The sequence below is a fragment of the Quercus suber genome, unplaced genomic scaffold (assembly GCF_002906115.3).
Source record: "Quercus suber isolate HL8 unplaced genomic scaffold, Cork oak 2.0 scaffold_133, whole genome shotgun sequence".
Lineage (NCBI taxonomy): Eukaryota > Viridiplantae > Streptophyta > Magnoliopsida > Fagales > Fagaceae > Quercus > Quercus suber.
The window spans coordinates 516,084-536,952 of record NW_027069596.1 but is presented as its reverse complement, the minus strand read 5'-3'; the positions used below and the strand labels follow the sequence as shown (position 1 = coordinate 536,952).

At 35.2% G+C, this 20,869-nt stretch overlaps 2 protein-coding genes across 2 annotated transcripts; one reads left to right on the top strand and one right to left on the bottom strand.

Moving 5' to 3' along the window:
• Positions 1–2,989: 2,989 nt before the first annotated feature.
• LOC136068786 (uncharacterized) lies at positions 2,990–5,838 on the bottom strand. The gene is made up of 5 exons (XM_065776433.1): positions 5,597–5,838; positions 5,146–5,483; positions 4,831–5,020; positions 4,406–4,597; positions 2,990–4,121 (listed from the first exon to the last, which is right to left on the bottom strand). The coding sequence occupies exons 1-5, from the start codon at positions 5,836–5,838 to the stop codon at positions 2,990–2,992; spliced, it is 2,094 nt and encodes a 697-aa protein (XP_065632505.1).
• A 4,501-nt stretch (positions 5,839–10,339) lies between these two features.
• Positions 10,340–12,409, top strand: LOC112034756 (phospholipase A1-IIgamma). The gene is made up of 2 exons (XM_024067570.2): positions 10,340–11,128; positions 11,503–12,409. Exons 1-2 carry the CDS (start codon positions 10,463–10,465, stop codon positions 12,112–12,114), a joined length of 1,278 nt encoding a protein of 425 aa, XP_023923338.2. The 5' UTR covers positions 10,340–10,462; the 3' UTR covers positions 12,115–12,409.
• Positions 12,410–20,869: the final 8,460 nt, after the last annotated feature.

Genomic DNA, 20,869 nt, shown 5'->3' with positions numbered 1-20,869 from the left:
TCTCCAGACAACCATCAGAGTATCTCACCCCGATGATGGCCCCGTGGTCATTTGCTCAATGAGGCCTAGATATCTTAGGTCCTTTTCCTTTCGAAACCAGACAGATGAAATTCTTGGTGGTAGGGATAGACTACTTCACCAAGTGGGTGGAAGCAGAACCCTTAGCGAATATTACGCAGCAGAATGTGAAGAACTTTGTCTGGAAAAACATCTTATGTAGGTTTAGGGTGCCTAGAGTGTTGGTATCTGATAACGGACGACAATTTGACAATGCCCTTTTTAGAGATTTCTGTGAACACTTTGGAATCCAAAATCATTATTCCTCCCCTGCCCACCCTCAAGCCAACGATTAAGCTGAGGTTATAAACCGATCCTTGTTGAAAATTATCAAGACTCGGCTTGAAGGGGCAAAGGGAGTATGGCCAGACGAGCTATCTGGTGTCCTTTGGGCATACAGAATGACGGTGAGAATCCCTATAGGGGAAACTCCTTTCAAGTTAGCCTATGGGAGTGAAGTAGTTATACCCGTAGAAGTGCACATGGCCAACCACAGGGTGACGATGTATCAAGATAAAGAGAACGAGGAACAACTCCGTGTACACCTCAATCTGATAGACGAGGTAAAGACGACGCAAAACAAAGGATGGTAAGGTACAAGAACCTCATGGCTTGGCAGTATGATACAATGGTGAAGCCAAGAAGATTCAACATAGGCAACCTCGTTCTGAAAAGATTTTCTCTAGCCATCAAGAACCCAGCTCATGGGAAATTGGGACCTAATTGGGCGGGACCCTATAAGGTTATCAACTGGAAGAGACAAGGATCCTACTACTTGGAGGCCCTGGACGGGAGGAAACTGGAACATCCTTGGAATGTTGAACACCTGAGGAGGTATTACCAGTAGTGCCTACCTGGACAAGCGTTACCCTAGACGAGCTTGCTTAACCATATAAGGAGCTTGTTTATCTACATATCTTTAGTATTATTTTATGATGTTACTTTATTGTTTTTATGATATGGTTATGGACAAAATTAAGAATTTTCTTATATTTTGTTTAACTTTTAAGAAGGTGCTAGTTCATGAGCATGTGCCTCATCTGTGAACAATATTTATGCTATGTACATAATGTTTGTGTAAATTCATGATTTCCATACTACTTATGTTCTAACCAACTCATAAAAAGGCTGAAAAGGCCTAAGACTAGAAAATTCTCTGGACACGGAGAATTAATGTCAAGCTTTCCTAAAAAGCAAAACAAAATATCATCGTCCAAATAAAGGATGAGGAAAAAACTAGCTTCACTGAATAACAGTAAGTTCAGAGAATATCCGTCCATGTAACGGATGAGATAAAATGTTATGCACGTCCAACCTATGGACGAAGAAATGCATGAGCACATTTGATAAAATGCCTGTTGAAACAATCCAATTTGTGGACGAGTAAAAGGTTTTATCTTCATAAAGAATGAACTAGCTAAGTTTAAGGACGAGTAATGCTGGCAATCACTATTACACAAGGACGATGTTATACTTTGCAAAATTCTAAGTATGACAAGAAAATGCATGTCCCTTGGACGAGTAAAAATTAAAAGTAATCAGAAAGAAATCTCGTTCATACAATAATAGATAAAGGGCGGACAACCAATGTCCAAACACCCTCATAATGTTCAGTAGCTCATCCTGAAAACTATGGACGAGCTTAATGTACTTGAATTACATTAAAAAAAAAAAAAAAAAAAAAGAGTACAACTTAAAAGTCTCATCTTTAAGCAAGAGGGGCATCATCCTTGGGTTCGTCCTGGGGAGGTAAGGTGCTAGCATCGTCTTCAACGTTTACATCCTCTGAACTCGCCTGGCCGAGGAAGCTTGTGGCAGCACCGAGATTGAGCTTTATAGAGCTGAAGTCAAGGTTAGGGAAGTTCTCCATGGCGTCTTGCCTGAAGTCNTTTCGCGGCTTGCCAGTCGCGAACCACCCGCAAGTCCTAGTCGCGAGACTCTGTTTTTCTTGCACACTCTTGAGCTTTTCTTCACATCTTCTCACACACTACCCTTACAATTTTCCCACCTAAATACAGGGTTACTAAGTGCTAAATTACAAGCAAATTGGTCACGGAATAAAGCCAATTAGATGGTTGATTAAATTCAGTCTTACACATACTTAGTATAATTTTAAGCAATATTATGCTACTCATTATTTTTTTAATATATGCGAAGTTTAACAAATTCATTATTATATAATATTACAATGAATTTTTTCTTTTGACCTACATTATCCCAAAGTTTTAAGATGAACCGAGAAACAAACTCAAATATTAGGAAGTTCTTTTTTTTCTTAAAAAATAAAAATAAAAAAAAATAAAAAATAAAAAAGAAAAAAAGAAAAAGGCAAATGCACTTGGAAACCGAGTCAATCCGATCCAATTAACCTCCTATTTTGTTGGCCGGTTTTGAATTGACCCCTTTAACACGTTCAAAAAACTCTTACTCATTTCGGCCGTCTTTATACTTTTGGTTCAAACAGGTTAACGGGTTGGAATCTAATCGTGTTCGGTCTAGTGGATTAGACAATAATTTAGAATTGGCTGCTTCTACTGGTCTGGTCCATTTGGGGGATAAACAAAACGGGGTTACCACCTTGGGTGGTTTCTCTCTTTTAGGCCATTTTGTGACGACTGTCAAAGCATTTGACTCTTTTATAGATGGTGCACTCAGATTATATCAATGTGGGTAAAGGCTCTTTATTCTCCAGGAAAGTAATGAAAAAGTTGTTTTCTTCTTCTCTTTCAGCACACAAACACACATGCGCTTGGGGTTGATTGATGGATCAATTACAACTTGCACTCTCTGAACTGGGCTAACCTACTTCACTATCCTTTTTTTTCTTTTTCTCCTTGCTAAATATGCCTCTACTAATTAACTATAAAAAGTTTTTTTTTTTTTTTTTTTTTGGAAAAACAAGTAAAACTTTCAATATTCATTGAACATAGAGTCAGGAAGACCAGAGCCATACCAAGGCAACTGGAGGAGCATCCTCCATCCAATACAAATCTTCCTCTAAACTATTAGCAAATTTAGCTAACACATGGGCTACCCTATTACAATTTCTGTTAACCCAACTAAATGAAACCCTCCTTAAACCACTTATGAGGCATTTAATATCAGCAACTACATTCCCAACAACAGACAGGTCCGGGCTTGATGAGGACAAAGCTTTTATCACATTAATGCTATCACCTTCAATTATGAGCTCATTGAAGCCTGCATCAACAGCAAATTCCATAGCTTTTCTGCATGCTAGAGTTTCAGCTTCATCACTGCTCGATACAGATGGCCCAATAGCAGAGAGTGCAGCCATAACTTCCCCAAGTTCATTCCGTATTACAGCCCCAAATCCTGACCTCCCGCCGTCGTTAAATATGGCAGCATCAAAATTCATTTTGAAGAACGGATGAGCTGGTGGACACCAAACATTACCGTCAGTTGCCCTTGGCTGCAAGACAGCAAGTTGATCCTGCGCCTGTGCAAACTCCTCCAGCCACTCCACAGCACGTTTGTTCAGCCATCCCGGTTCCTTCAGCTTCCCCCCATGCAAAACACTATTTCGTTGACTCCATAACATCCAGGCCTGCACCAAAAACAGCGCAACATCATCTGGTTCAAGTCTGTGCAGTAAATAGAGAAAAAGTTGAACCATGTCGGGCTGTCCAAGTGGGCATTTCTGCAGCTTTATACGACTACCAGCCCACACATCCTGTGCAACAGGACATTCCCATATCACATGCATCTCATTTTCTGGACTTTGCAGGCAAATCGGACAGAAAGTTTCAGCAATAATCTTCCTTTTAGCTAAATTGAGACGGGTTGGCAATATTCCCTGGCATGCTCTCCATCCGAAGATTTTGATCTTGTTAGGAACATGCATCTTCCATAAGGCCTTCCACACTTGCTGCTCATCATTCCCCTTCGAACATTCTGCCCAATTCTCACTCCTCAAGACCTGCCGGGCCACATAATAACCAGATTTTACAGAGTATCTTCCATTCTTATTATGCAGCCAAAGAATTGAGTCATCCACTCGCCTTCGACTCAACGGGATTCTACAAATAGCTTTCGCATCCTCCCTATGAAAAGTATTCATAATAAGATCATGCTTCCAACAGTGTGAGTCTGGTTCAATGAGGTCTGCCACTAACCATTCTCCCACATCCACACCAGCGAAAACAGAACCTTGTTTGTAGGGTGTTTTGGTATCCATTTATCAGTCAAAATTTTAATTGAAGTCCCATCTCCTACCCTCCAACAACACCCCGCCTTTAGAATAGGAATGGCAGCCATAATACTTCTCCAAACAAAAGAACAATTAGGAGACTCAACAGCATCTAAGAAATGAGACCGAGGAAAGTACCGGGTTGAGAAGCATTTGTACAAAAGCGAATCCTTTTGTTGCATCAACCTCCAGCCCTGTTTGGCCAACATAGCCAAATTGAAAGTTCTCAGATCACGGAATCCCATCCCACCATCCTTCTTTGCATTAGTCAGCTTCTCCCAGCTTTTCCAGTGAATCTTCCTTTCATTCCCCACCTGTCCCCACCAAAACCTGGCGCACATAGAGTTCAACTCATCACATAATTAATTGGTAATTGAAACACTCCTATAGTATAAGTGGGAATAGATTGGGCCACCGCTTTTATAAGGATCTCCTTGCCAGCCCTTGATAGCATCATCCCTTTCCACCCTTGTAGTTTTTTCCACACTCGATCCTTTAAGTAAGAGAAAGTTTGGTACTTGGCACGCCCAATGAGCGTAGGTAACCCTAAATAGGTCTCAAACCTCTCTACCTCCTTGACACCCAATGTCTCCATAATCTCTACCTTTTTGTCACTCTGAGTATTACTACTGAAATATACTGATGATTTCTCCAAATTTATACTCTGACCTGAAGCCTTTGCATAAACTTGAAGAATATCAGCAATTGCCTCAGCTTCATTACTGTTTGCCCGACAAAAAAGTAGAGAATCATCTGCAAATAACAAGTTAGAAATTATCGGTGCCCGTCTACAAATTGAAACTCCATGTATACGCCCTTCCATCTGTGCCTTTTCCAGTAGGGAAGTAAACCCCTCTGCACACAATAGAAACAGATACGGTGAAAGAGGATCTCCTTGACGGAGTCCTCTGGATGGATGAATATTACCAAAGGCTTGCCATTAACAAGTACAGAAAAAGAAGCTGTAGTAACACAACCCATCACCCTTTTAATCCACCCTTCCGGGAAACCTATCCTTTGCATAATGACCTGTAAAAAAGACCACTCAACTCTGTCATAGGCCTTGCTTATGTCTAATTTCAAAGCAATCGACCCCTTTTTACCCTTTTTCCTACTGTGCATGGCATGAAGAGTTTCATACGCCACAAGTACATTATCTGTAATAAGACGGCCAGGAACAAATGCACTTTGAGTATCAGAGATTATGGGGGAGGACCTGTTTCAACCTATTAGCCAACACCTTAGAGATAATTTATACACAACATTGCAAAGGCTAATAGGCCTGAAATCAGTCATTTTCTCAGGATTTTGCACTTTAGGAATAAGCACAATATGGTATGATTAATATCTGGGACCATAACACCAGTGTTCAAAAAATCTAAGACAGCAGTTATTACACTATCACCCACTATATGCCAAAATTTTTGATAGAAAAGAGCATTCATACCATCAGGTCCAGGAGCCTTTGTTGGTCCCATCTGAAACAACGCCTCTCTAATTTCAACAGCACTAAATTCACTGGACAAAATCTGCGGGTGGTTCGCGATTAGAAAGCCACGAAATGCAGTCATGTGAGAGGCACACTGGGAAGCTGAAGGGTCGCGCCAGCTGTCACGCTACAGGACAAAAGTTCCAGTCTGGCCAGGCCGTTACGTCGCGACTTGATTTCGCGACTTGGCCAAGCCGTGAGTTCAAGTCGCCAACTTGCCCTGTTTAGCAAAAACTGACGTTTTGCATTCCCTTCTCACCCTACTATATATACACCATTATACCCACATATTGAGAGAGCTTCCAGAGAGAATTTTGTGAGAGAAAACCCTAGAGAAATACAAGATTGATTCATCCCCAATCTTCATCTAAAGAGACTCTACAAATTCCTCTACTCTCTTCCTCTCCATTGTCATACCCTTGAGAGGTCATTTACCAAACTCTTGTCTCACCACACCCACGTCTGTGAGAAGGTCCATTTGGTGCTGTGGGAAGCAGTTTGGAAAGGAACCAATATACATTGGTTGATGCTATGGTCAAGTAGCGGAATCCGGGAAGCCAGAGAAGAAATAGGTTCGGCACAACCTCGTTGGAGCAAGAAGCTTGGAGGGCTTAGGTACTTTGGTATATTAGGTTTGGAGGGTCTTCTGCTGTTCATATATCCCAACTACATTCTTTAGTGGATTATTTGACCGCTTGGAAGGCGGCGGAGAGGTTTTATGCCGAAGACTTCGGTTTCCTCTTTGATAACACATCGTGTGTTGTCCGTGTGTTTGCATCTTTTTTCCCTTTACCTTTGCCTTATATTTACTGCTGTGGATGTGTTTATATTTGGCTTAGATTGTTTATCAATTCTGTGTTTATCTTATATTCATGTTACGCACGTTAATCGTTTGATATTAAGTTTGAATTGGTAATTTTGTAATTTGGGGTCTAAACGTTCAAGGGTGTTTCATACCCATATTGAACTTTCAGTATGCATTCAGCATTGGCTTAAAAAGCCAATTTTTTTTTTTTTTTTAACTATTCAGTTTATTTTTGCTACTATTCATGGGTTCCATTATATTTTTTGGTATTATTCATGGATTCTATTATACTATTTCAGTTATTTTTTAGCTTTATTTACAGTATTTTCAGCAAAAATTTTTTAATTTCAGCTAAATAAGTTGTTCCTAAACAAATCGTAAGTATAACTTAAACCAAACCTTACATAATGCTCACCACCTATCTTTTTTGATGCTGATGAGTTAAGCATATATAGTGAATGGTTTTTGTCACTCTCCAAACATAATGTATACGCTTGGTGTACATGTATTATTTAAACGTCACATTACACATTAATTATACATATCACTTGAAATTTTATAATAATTTTTATAATTCTTTGGTTAAAACAAAACCTTAGGATGTCGAAATTCCGTATCCCTAAAGAAAACCTAACAAAATTAGATCCCAACCAGATACATGATTTTTAAAAATGGGTCGATCCGATCCAAGTTATCCAACCCACTTAGCTTCTAGGATAGGTTGACCCATACTTGACCCTTTATATATTGAACTTTCTTTTCTTTTTCCTTTTTCTTTTTTTTTTTTTTTTTTGAGTTCGTAATTGAAGATAATTTAATTCATTTATTGAATAGTAATAGTTATAAAATTTTAATTCTTTATTGATTGACTTTAATTGTATTCTTAAGTTATATTAAAATTTTGTATTGTAGATAAAATTACTCGTCAAATTGAGGTGCAATTCATATTAAATAATTATTTTTTTATCTAATATTTTATGCTTAATTCTAAAAGATTTTATTTTATTTTTATTAAAATTAGTTATCTTATTTAGGTAACTAGTTTTTTATAAGTGCGGTCTAAGACTTTCATTTTGTGTGTGTGTGTGTGTGTGTGTGTGTGGAGAAAAGACAAGTTCATTGTTGACCACCAATATATGCCGCTAATTTTGTCGCGCTTGCCAGCCAACTCATTATATTAGAATAAGATCCATTTCATAAAGAAATAGTTCTGTTGCTTCTTTGCTCCCTTACTTCAAAACCTAGGTTGGTGCTAGGATTCCGAACTTCACTCTCTAAGCTGGGTAATTTAACATTTTAACTAGAGCAATAAAGAAGTCACTGTGATTAGTAATCATCAAACTTTTTGAAAAAAAATTCTTTTTGGTCAACTTCTTGTTTTGTCGTTTAATTTCCACAAAAAAAATAAGACCTAGCTAGTTGGTTCTTTCCAAATGGAAGATGCCGCCATATCTTTATCAATAAATATAGGGTTCTCGGTCCACTGAATCCTGCTCATAATCTCAACCTCAACTCAAAGAGTTAGAAATCTCTTTCTCTGTTTCTGCGCAATGGCAACAACTTCATTAATCACTGTAGTCACAAGAAGGTTAGCGCAAGACTATGCTTAATCATGTTTTTATTTTACCTGTGTTCATGTTTTTGCTAAACTTCCCATAAACTGTTATCATTATTCACATTAATGGCCAATTTAAACTTATACTGTTGTTCCAAGAGTTTGAGAATTATTATTATTATTTTTTTTTTGGTGGATTTGAATGTTTTGCGTATTGATTTTTTTTTTGGTCGTGTTAATGTATGCTCTACATTAACAATCAATGTTAGACAAATTTTTATTAGAAATTGAAAATACCATCAAAAAGTTTGACAATTTTTCAATTTCTGATAAAAAAAATTTTAAAATGTTTTACTAACATATGTCTTAAAAGCATATGTTAGTAAAACTTTTTTTTTTTAAAAATAAAAAAAGAAAAAAAAAAAATAGTGGGTTAATCTTTGGTAAGTAGTAGGTACTATTTACAAGTTACAATGTGATTTTACTGCAAATTGGTTGGAAAAGATAGTTCAGAGTGCCTTTGTACTTTCTTGCAAGCTCAACCCAATTTAGGAAGTAAGGATTCTTATGACAATGCAGTCTTTTTGCCCATAAAAAAGGGAAAAAGAATCTATTACTGCCTCACTCAACCGGACCCATTTTCTAGGTAGACCCTAAAGTGATTCCACCATTGATCATGGCTATTCCACTTCAATTTCCAACTTGGTTTGAGAAAATTATCCCTTGTCCCTAGATAGAGTTAATTTCCAACTTGGTTTGGAGAAAAATTCATTCAACCCACTCTTTCACAATTGAAATGAACATCCACAAATAATTTTAGTCACGTTACCTTTACAATGAATTATGTAATTAATTTAAATATTATGCCTAAACTTTCAATAGGGAGTTCCTTATATGTCAGTTCTAGCCAGCTTGCATGAAGCAGCTGGATTGTGATGCATGCCATAACATCACCGCATTAGTGAACAGTATATGTCATTTTTAACTTGTCTTTTCTGGGAAGGGTGGCAAAGTATCTCATCAACAAATCGATATACATGCCTTCTTCGGCTTCCAATCATATTCTTATACTTTCCATATATATATGCAAATATATTTCTTTTGAAAACTTCGAAGGCAAGACTAGTCGTGTCATTTCTAAAAAAAAGACTAGTCGTGTCTTGATGAGTTAGTTTAGATCAACCTACACGAAATAGATAGCTCGAGGTTGATTCTCAAAAAAGAAAAAAGAAAAGAAAAAAGAAAGCTAGAGGCAATATTTGTGATGTGGGAATAAGTGGTTCCGCTGTCAAGATTAGGGGCCAAAATAATAGCAATTACTGAAAATAAACCTACTTAATTAATAGGGTTATGTAGTAAATAAGAATATTTGGAAATTAAGGCACCTATATAATAAGAAGTGCCGTTTACTTTTGAGTAATCTCCAAGGAATTAATTGTAATTTTCTATAAATATATTTGAATATAGAGAGCTAGTTTCATCCACGTCTTGTTACTATTATTTAATGATAAATTTTGTTTGGAAAGTATATAATTTTGCTATACTGGTATCTTTGCCGAAAAAAAAAAAAAAAAAAAAAAAAAGAAGAAGAAAGGTGGGAAGGCCTTCAAAGCCAAGGATGTGCCATGGTCATGACCACTTAACTTAACTTAACAGCAGTGTAGACCATACAAGTCACATGATCCAGTATTGCCATCAGATTTGGGAATTTCGGTTACTAATCCTGAAGGAATGCTAGTATGTCGCTTGAAGCATTGAAATTAATAAGGCTTCGAAAATCCAGTTCTTTAACTTTTCTATTTTTATTATTTTACTTTTTGCGAAGGTTATCCTTTTGCCTAATTTTACCTAGTAATTATTAGCCCGGCCACGTGAAATATACCTTAAAAGTATTTCACAAGCTCACGTGGGAGGCGATTAATTATATACTAGTATAATAGTATTAACGTTTTTGTAACATGTGGTTTAGTATGAGGATTTGTACAAACTAATCGGCGTGTACCAAAGGTTATTTGACTTAATGGTATTGCTGTGCTAGCTAACATAACAATAATTATCCAATGAATAATCATATTTTATTGGGATGGGAAAAAGAAAGTTCTGGCTATACTCTTTTAACTTTTCGAATGACTTGAGTTATTAGGCCAAGTTATTGAACAATAGAGCGAATATAACCAATCTTTAAATGTGGGATGAAACATTCGCATATGAATATGTCAGAGGTTTTTTAAAATTACTAATAAGGCAGCTAGACAGAGACATTTCATTCTCAAAATCTAGCATTTAGATTTTGGTTACCTAAGTGAGAGAAAATTAAAATTTGATTCTAAATTTGAAAGGTTCTATATGATAGCTCAGGTAGTACATAATATAAAGCATGCAATAGGACTCATCCTTAGAAGGTGGAAAGGCAAGAAGAAAAAGATGGATAGCATAGCCAAAAAGTGGAGGTTTCTTAGCGGCGAGAATAACTGGAAGCATTTGTTGGAGCCTCTAGACATTGATCTTCGAAGGTACATAATTCATTATGGAGAAATGGCTCAAGCTACATATGACGCATTTGATACAGAGAAGGTGTCTAAGTTTGCGGGAAGTAGCCGATATGCGAAGAAGGATTTCTTCTCTAAGGTGAATTTAGAGAAAGGAAATCCTTTCAAATATCGTGTCACCAAGTTCTTGTATGCAACGTCGAACATCGATGTTCCTGATGCGTTTATCATAAAGTCATTATCAAGGGAGGCATGGAGCAAGGAATCAAATTGGATTGGGTATGTTGCGGTAGCCACAGACGAAGGGAAGGCCGTGTTAGGAAGGAGGGATATTGTGATCGCTTGGAGAGGAACAGTACAAACCCTGGAGTGGATTAATGATCTAGAATTTCTTACGGTTTCAGCTTCCAAATTACTTGGAGTTGGAGATAAGGATGATCCTAAGGTGCACCAAGGTTGGTATTCCATATACACTTCTGATGATGCCCGTTCTCCATTCAATAAGACAAGTGCCAGAAACCAGGTAAATTTTGATACTTTTTTTTTTTTTTTTTTTTTTTGCCTTAAGTTCAAAATTTAATTAAGAGAGTTTTTTTTTTTTTTTTTTTTTGCCTATAGCCATATAAGTTCAAAATTTAATTAAGAGAGTTACTGATAAGTTATAAAAGGTGACAATATGTAAGAACATAGTAATTTAAATAAAATTAGATAGAAATCAAGGTAAAAAAATGATAATCAAAGTATTTGTTTTGATAATTCAATAGTAGCAACTATGGGGGAGAGTCAGGGAGAGGGGATTCAAACCTTGATTCTCCACATAACAAAGAGTTTGCAATGTTATTGAATTACAACGTCTTAGCAATAACTTAAATATTGTCTGCTATTTTTGTCATTCAGGTTCTAGGTGAGATTAAGAGACTAGTTGAAGAATTCAAGAACGAGGAAATCAGTATAACTGTTACTGGTCACAGCTTGGGTGCAGCACTTGCAACTCTAAATGCGGTTGACATAGTTGCCAATAGAATTAACGAGCTAAAAGACCAGCCAAACAAATCTTGTCCAGTAACAGCAATAGTATTTGCCAGCCCTCGTGTGGGGGATTCCAACTTCAAGAAAGTTTTCTCAGAACATAAAGATCTTCGAGTCTTACGTATTCGTAATGCTCCAGATCTTGTTCCTAACTATCCTCTCATAGGTTACTCCGATGTTGGAGATGAGTTGACAATAGATAATGGCAAATCGCATTACTTGAAGAGTCCTGGAAATTGGTCAACTTGGCATAACTTGGAGGGTTACTTGCATGGAGTTGCTGGAACACATGGGACTTCAGGAGAGTTCAGGTTGGAGGTTCATCGAGATATTGCACTCGTAAACAAGAGAATGGATGGTTTGAAGGAAGAGTGTCTTGTTCTGGCGTCATGGCAATGTGTGCAGAACAAGGGAATGGTTCAACAACTTGATGGTTCATGGAAAATGATGGATCATGAAGTGGAAGGACCTGATAGTTGAATGTTTATATACATATGGGATACTATTGGAGATACTTTTAGAAGACATTTGAAAACTTTGTTTGAGTTGCTTGCTGTGTCAATTTGGTTGTGCTTTTAGATCTAGAAGGAAATTAAATAAGGAAAGAATGTTTAATAATGTAATATGACACAAATTGATTGAGTCCTTGGCTTAATTACCTATATATCTAGGTAATGGAGTCCTTTAGGATTAGGAATGTCATATTAGTGTTAAAAAAGGGGAAGTTTGGACGTTGTTCATTTGTGTATCACTCAATATACCAAGATTGCATAAAGGACCTCTCTCTCTCTCTCTCTCTCTCTCCAGTTTGCTATATCTAACTGAAAATTTCAGTCCAAAAAGAAAGTAGCAACACTTTTTCTTTAAGGAAAGTACCCACAATTTGCATATAGTAGATAGGTCATGAAAATAAAGATGTATGATGAAATGAAAAGTTATCCTTATTTATTTCCAGAAGAATATATTATCAAGTGGTCTTATGTAATCGCATTCTGTTTCCTATATGGGTTTAGTTTCCAGAGATCTTCATATCCTTCTCACTTGAATTTAGTTTTTTTTTTTTTTTTTCCTATTTTATTTAGCAAGAATATTATCAAAGACACAACCATTCTCACAACTTATTTCACAACTTTTTGATTTGTGCATTTGTAAGTGGTAAACGTAAAGTCATAGGTCACACAAAATAGAAAATATTCACCACTCATAATCGGAAGTTATAAAATTTTTTGTAAGAATGATGGTCTATAAAATTATTCATTATCAGCAGGCTAGCTAGATCAATAAATACCTCTTGCTATCCCATCGCTAATTTTAGTATATATACATAACACAATTTTGCTTAAACTTTTTTTTTTTTTTTTTTTTCTCTCTCTCTCTCTCTCTCTCTCTCTCTCTCTCTCTCTCTCAGGTCATGACAATAAAGATGAAAAAGGTATCCTTATCAAGTAGTCTTATGTAATGGCATTCTGTTTCCTACGTGGGTTTAGTTTCCAAAGATCTTCATATCCTTCTTACTTGAATTTAGTTTTTTATTTTATTTATTTAGCAAGAATATTATCAAAAACACAACCATTCTCACAACTTATTTCACAACTTATTGATTTGTGCCTTTGTAAGTGGTAAATGTAAAATCATGGGTCACAAAAGATAAAAAATATTCACCACTTATAATCGCACAAATTAGTAAGTTGTAAAAAATTTTGTAAGAATGATTGTCTATAAAATTATTCATTATCAGCAAGCTAGCTAGATCAATAAATACCTCTTGCTATCCCATCACTAATTTTAGTATATATACATAACACAGTTTTGCTTAAACTTTTTTTTCTTTTTTTTGGGGCGAACGAAAACAATACCTTCCTCTCCAAAAAATTAATCCAATGGTTGAACAATACAACTTTTCCCATGTATAAAATGACTGAGAAGCCATGCATATTGAGGTTTTACATAGATCTTGTCACACTTCCTTCATGTTCCAATGCCTCAGTGTTTAGGTGTTGCATATAATGACTACTCAAGGATAAAAGTGATGCATTGTGCAAACTATAGTTACTAAACTCTAAATGATCTGATCAACAAGACTAATGAAACTAACTGAAATTCAATCCAAACCTTTTTTGTTTATTACTATCTAATCCACAAGTTTTTTTTTCTCCAAATTATTTATACATATTATTTAATTTTGTCAAAAACTCAAATTACAACTTTTGGGTTTAGGATAATTTTAATTTTGGTTTGTAAAATTAAAATTTTGTATATCTTTCCCTCAATGTTTACATTTATTCTTATTAACTTGGCCCCTTCATCCACTATTGTTTAAATTAGGCATTGGTATATTGCACATAAATTTTGAGCTTATTGAATAAGCATTGACATAATATTAGATATTTCAATTATATTTAAATAAATATCTACATTAAATTTAAGTATTAGCGAAACGTTTTTTTTTTTGATGGTTTATTGTTCAATGCAGTCTTCATGGGCCTCAAATATGTATATTGGACAGAAATTTAAAGGCTTTCGGCTAAAAATTTATAAACTTTAATATTTTGACTTCTGGGCCATTGGCCCATGCAATATTAAATTTACTTATTGAGGAAAGCCTACCATAGAGGAAAGTCACGTCTTTTCCTTTCTTTTTTGGGTAAAAGGCATGTAACACGTCATAGAATTGAAACATGATATTTTGTATTTGGTATCTAACCCTCTCACATCACATGAGTCTCACGTATTGGTGGGATGCGCGTACTGCGAGAAATCCAACATTCTTTGTGGTATGGGCTTGGTGCTACTAGACATGGTAAAACAGGCAGGTCGGGTCGGGTTCAGGTCGGATCAATTAAGTTGTGGGTCAAATGAGTTTTTGGTCAAAATATTTCATTTTAAGCAGGTTAAAAATGGGTTCGGGCCGAAATAGGTATTTTATTTTTTATTTTTTATTTTTATTTTTTTATTTTTTTTTTAATAAAGAAAACAACATGTATTTGTCATTTGAAAAGTCATACAACAAATTACTCAATGTAAAATCCATTACTTTGAATTCACAACTTATACCAAGAATGAACTCAGTTAAACTTATTAATACTTATTCAATAATTTTAAAATTATACAAATCATAACATTGTTAGCTAAAACAAAATAATATAAAGATAATAAAACAAATACACAAGTTTTATTTCTACACAATATCAACATCTCAAAATATAAAACAAAATTACAAATGACTTATTGGATAACTCATTTGACAAAGAATAAAAACATATAAGAAATTTACAATCTTGAAAATTAATTTTATAATCTATTATCAATTGTGATTGACACTCTATTTCAATTTGATAATATACATTAAAGTTTGATTGTTTACTTATATATACATTGTCTCTTTTATGAATATCATATCATTATTAAGCAACACACACTTTAGGAAATATCATAATTTATTTTGAAAAACCATTTATTTTGGATATAAATTGTTAAAAAAATAGGTCTAAACATTCATAATTTATGCTAATTTGATACTTTGGCTTCCCTATTTTACACTTATGAATGTTTCTCACACATGTTTACAATTTTAAATCTATATTTTTAACTCTACTATAACCAGATTATCTTGATATGTACTTTACTATTTGGTATCTAAAAATCTTTACTCATTACAGAATGCTCAACCATTCATCTTACAATTCATTTGCACGCAGTTATGTCTCAATTGTTTCCTTAAAGCTCACAACAAACAATTAAACCAATATTGTTTTAATTTTATTAATTTTTGTTAAAAAATATTTTTGTTCACAGGTCGGGTCGAGTTGACCTGTAAAAAACACGGGTCGGGTAATTAGTCAACCCGTTTTTGCTTCGGGTCAAAAAAACCGAGTTGGGATCAGGTATTTTTTGAGTCAGATTGAGTCGAGTCAAAAAATTCTGACCCGTTTTGCCATATCTAGGTGCTATTATTCTTACCTAAGTATGATCAATTTTTTATATACAGTCCAGTGTAATTAATAGAGCAAAATAAATCTCTTCACAATTATCAAAAAAAAAAAAAAATCTCTTTGAAAAAAATAAAATAAAAGATTTAATAAAGGGTACACTATGTATTTGGTCTCTATCCTTTACATCATATTTCAATTTTGTTAATTTAGTCCTTAACCTTTTAGTGTCGTGTCAATTTATTAGAATATTAAAAGAATAAAATAAATCTCTTCACAAAAAAATAAAATAAATGATTTAATGATGGGTAAACTATGTATTTGGTCTTTATCTTTTACATCATATTTTAATTTAATCTCTAACCTTTCAATTATGTTAATTTCATCCCTAACCTATCAGTGTCGTGTCAATTTAATCCCTACTGTTATTTCTTTGATAGAAATTGCTGACGTGGCAAATGGTCAAAATAAAAAAATTAGTTTATTGTCACATTAACATAAACTAATTTTTTATTTTGGTCATTTGTCATGTCAGCAATTTTCATCTAATAGATAACGGCAATGACTAAATTGATATAACACTAAAAGGTTATGGGCCAAATTGACACAATTGAAAGGATATGGACCAAATTGTTGGAATCAGATCAAGATCAAAACACTTGGTAAGTGTTCTAATCTTCTCCCTTTTCATGCATCATAGCATTTTAGACCTAGGTTTAGGGGTTTTTAAAAATTTTGGGGTTTTTGAGTTTTTCTTGAAACTTTTGGATTGGGCTTTGTGAATTTGATGATACATGATCATGCATTGCATTTCATTAGCATTATAACATTGTTTCATGCATTTAGATGTGTGCTTGATTATTGTTAATGAGTGCTAGTAGGTTTGGATTGGATTTCAACCCATGATGCAATTTATTTAGCACGTCACATGTTCATGCATTTTTCATGCATACATATCTTTTCTTTTCTTTCTTTTTGCCTTGTTTGTGATGTGTTTCCTCTCTCTCTCTCTTGGATAGATTGCGCATGGTACCTAAGTGCAAATCTACTTTGGCTCGGAACCCTCTTGGTTCCAGTTCTTCTTCTTCTTCTGATACACCCCTCTTCATGTCCGGTTTTGTGATAGGAAAGCCCAGCAAGACTTCCTTGAGAACTTTTAGAGACGTGGTGTTCTTCCGGAGTGCCATGTCATTCTGTCGGACTTTTCTGACACTCCTCTACCTGATGTCATTCGGACTCAGGGATGGGAATCTTTTTGTAAGATACCCTTGAGGTGCCCTATTGTGTTTATATAGGAGTTTTACTCCAATATACACGATATCGATACCTCTGTACCTCAGTTTGCCACGACATTTAGAGGTACACGTATCGTAGTCACTTCGGATCTTATATCCAAGATACTACATTTCCTAAGGGTATCACATCCTAATTATCCCGGTTGTCAGCGTCTGAGGACTATGTCCAAAGACAAGCTTCTGTCTTATTTTTGTGAGAAACCTTCGATATGGGGTGAGCATCAAAACACCCCATGCTCAGGCTTTGCAAAAGGTCTGAGATTTCTTAATATGGTGATGAAATTTGTTCTTACTCCACTGTCTCACTATAACTCTATCATAGAGCCTCGTGCTTGATTTTTGTTGTCCCTCTTAGAAGATCTTTCTAGAGACTTCCCCACTCACTTCATCACTTCCATCATTGATGTTTATCAGAATACAGCGACCCGTGATAAGCTCATTTTTCTTTCGGCTATCACATGGATTCTTTGCCTTTTTTTTTTTCCTATTCCTAATTCTCCCTACTTCACCATTATGGGTGCCATCAGCATAGCTTTTGTTCAACTGAGCGAGGCCCAGCTTCGATCGAAGCAGCCACGGACAGAGACAACTAATCCTGCTGCTCTTGCTGTTCCTTCCACCTCTGCTCCTTCTTCCTTAGATGGTGGAGTGACTCTTAAGGCCATCATGGTGCAGCTTCAATGCATGGATGCTCCCCTTGACACTCTTAGTGATAAGTTGTATCAAGTGAACACCTATGCCGGTCGTATTGCACGACGACAGGCTCGCCTCGGTGGTTTCGTCACTTCTCCCTCTCCTTCTCCAGAGGATTCAATAGATGAGGATAGTGATGTTGGTGCTAATGATGAGGATGAGGATGAGGGTGCTAGCTCTGCTAGTGATAATGAGATGATGACCTCTCAATGACACCCTTTGTCATTTTTGACAAAAAAGGGAAGTAGTTTTAGGATGATGAGAGTAGTCTTGTTTTTAGGGGGAGAGTTAGCATAGGATATTTTTGTTAGGGGGAGTGTCTATATATTCTTGAGGGATGTAGTGAGGATTTTATGTACTTTTCTTTTCTTTCTCTTTAGTTACATTATCCTCTTGTACACTGGTCTTGTGACCATTTATTTATGACATACATTGTATTTATTTTCATATATATGATGATGTATGTTGTTTTTCACCTATCTCTTCATGTGTTATTTCTTTTCTCTCTTAATACACATGTTTCTTTATGTATGAAATTTTTATTTTTGTTTCACACTAAGACGCCTTGATGAGTTTGTTTAAAGTATTTCAGAAAGACAGGTTGTGAAAATCTACCATGCCATGAGCTCTCTTCTTGCAAAGTTTTTCAAGAGTTTGTGTTAGGATTAGATTTTTTTTGTAATTCAACAAGTGATTATGAGTTTAGTTATTTAAAACTACTCTCATGATTCATTTGTTTGTTGTGGTTTTATTACGGATTGCCAAAGAGAGAGATTGTTGGAACATATGTGGAAATTGTTAGAGACATATGTTATATAAATTGATTAATCCTTTGACAAAACGCACTTTACTTGTAATTGGGTAGATTTAGGATGTGTTTAGTACTTCAAGGAACAAGAGTTCAAGTTTAGTATTGAAGCTATACAAATCTGTCCAAGAAACAAGTGAAGAAGTCATGTTCATTAAAGCTCGACAGAATCATATCTATCAAGGATTAATGTTGAAGCTCGACAGTAGCTCGACAGAAGCTGTATCTTTCAACAATTATGAAATTAGAATTTTTAGATCTGATTTCACGCATATTCATGTGTATTTGTGTAGGGTTTCTTTTCTTGCAACCCTAGACATATATAAGGATTATTTTAAGAGTCGTTACTAGATAATGCAACTTGATGCAAAGTGAAAGATACAAGTGAAGAAGTCATGTTCATTAAAGCTCGACAGAATCATATCTATCAAGGATTAATGTTGAAGCTCGATAGTAGCTCGATAGAAGCTGTATCTTTCAACAATTATGAAATTAGAATTTTTAGATTTGATTTCACGCATATTCATGTGTATTTGTGTAGGGTTTCTTTTCTTGCAACCCTAGACATATATAAGGATTATTTTAAGGGTCGTTACTAGATAATGCAACTTGATGCAAAGTGATTATACATGCATATTGTGACCGGAGACAATTTGCCCCAGTTCATCTTTCTTTCTGTATAAGCTACTGCGTTTTTGTGCTAAGGGTTTTGTAACCAATGAGCTTCTTGATCTTTATTGTTCGATGAACTGAAGAACTTTGCAGCCAACGTCTTTTTCAAGTTGGTATGTTAGTTACGTACTGGGATCCGTGCATTATTGGTTAGTCACGTACTAGAAGCTGTGCATTAAAAGGAGAGATTGCCGCTATATTACAAGTCCAATTGGGTATTGGGGTAAGGATTCAACTGTAAGTTAGTATTAGATACTGAGATTCATTTTACTTGTAACCACTTGTTTTGATAATAGTGGATTCTCCAGAGTGGTGACTTTAAATTCACCAGGTGAAGTTTTGCCACGGTAGTTTTCCCTATTTGTAAACAAATTACTTGTATCAAATTTATTTTCTGCTGCATTTAACTTAATTGGTGATTTGTTTGTGCTACCACACTTATTGCATGAAATTGAATCTAATTAATTCACTTAACTAATTAATTGATTAATTTACCAAAGGGGTCAATACATTTTTAGCCTATCATCTATCTTTTATATTATATTTNTCTCTCTCTCTCTCTCTCTCTCTCTCTCTTTGTTTATGCATTACTTGTTTGTTTTGCTTTTTTTTTTTTTTTTGAGTCAATTTAGTTTTATGTTTTGTTTTGTTTAACATGGTTTTGTTTGTTTATATTGAGCTTTGTTTTTATTTTGTTTCTCATATAATATAAAAAAAAAATTTTGAAAAATCAGATATATACAAAAAAAGTGTATGTGTACATTGGTACTTGTGTACCTTAAATGGTCATTGAAACAAAGTTTCTAAAATTTATATCTTTTGTAGCTTAGATGAGCATCTCAATGCACAACTAAACAAGTGAGCTTTGTGGCTCGTGTTTGTGATGAGTACGATTAAGTAATCTCTTATACTTAACACTCATATCACTCTTTTTTACGGGAATGACTAAAAAATTCTAAAAGAAAGGAATAAATAACCATCTTACCACTAAAGCCCACTAATCATGAATAACATCTATATGCTTCAGCATAGCAAAATTGATGTTTAAGCTTACATAATTGGGTATTTCTTCTCTTTCTCTTATATGCATATGCATGGTATGCTCAAAAAGAAAAAAGAATATGCAAAGAAAATCAAAAGCAAAAGAATCAAAATGCTTTTAAATATGGTTGCAAGCATGTTTTTAGGAGATGTGGGAGTTAAAAGATGTACCTCGAAGGTGATAGTCCCCATCAAGCAATTATGATTGTGTGAGTGCATGTGATTTTCTCATATCTCAAATGGTCATAATATGAGACAATTAAGAGAGAGAGAGAGAGAGAGAGAGAGAGAGAGAGAGAGAGAGAGAGAGAGAAAATGTGACTAAATCATTTAGAACTTTTTTCATTCCACACTTTGGAAGAACCTTTCCTTTGAGCAAACCTTTGATCCATTGGTGAGGAGGAAGAATTGAAACCGTTCAAGTTCAAAAGGAACATGAGAGCCTTAAGAAGATCTCCCAGAGGAGCAAAAGAGGATGGAAACTAATTCTGGTTTCCGGACGAGAACATACTATTGCTTTGTTGAGTGGCTAACCACTTGTAGCAATTTGGACGTGTAAAGTTGTGATTTATAACTAATTTGTATTGGCTTTAATTTCGTGCCAAATTTGATTGTAATTTTGTTCAATCTTTTGTACCTTGTATTTTATGTGAGATTTTATTGTAAGGGTTGTGTGTGAGAGAGAGTGTGAAGACTCAAGAATCATTGAAGATCAAAGATGTTTTCGTGGGTAGCTTGTGAAAAGCCTTCATGCGAAGTGGAGCATGTGCTCAACACATGATTGGAATGCGAAAAGT

Excerpts from the sequence above, each read along its gene's own strand:
- LOC136068786 (XM_065776433.1), bottom strand. The coding sequence starts at position 5,838 with ATGACTGCATTTCGTGGCTTTCTAATCGCGAACCACCCGCAGATTTTG. Across the intron at positions 5,021-5,145 it reads CAAGGAGATCCTCTTTCACC|ATGATTCTCTACTTTTTTGT; the intron begins GTATCTGTTTCT and ends TGTTATTTGCAG. Across the intron at positions 4,598-4,830 it reads GGTGTCAAGGAGGTAGAGAG|GTTTTGGTGGGGACAGGTGG; the intron begins GTTTGAGACCTA and ends TATGTGCGCCAG.
- LOC112034756 (XM_024067570.2), top strand. The coding sequence starts at position 10,463 with ATGATAGCTCAGGTAGTACATAATATAAAGCATGCAATAGGACTCATC. Across the intron at positions 11,129-11,502 it reads AGACAAGTGCCAGAAACCAG|GTTCTAGGTGAGATTAAGAG; the intron begins GTAAATTTTGAT and ends TTTGTCATTCAG.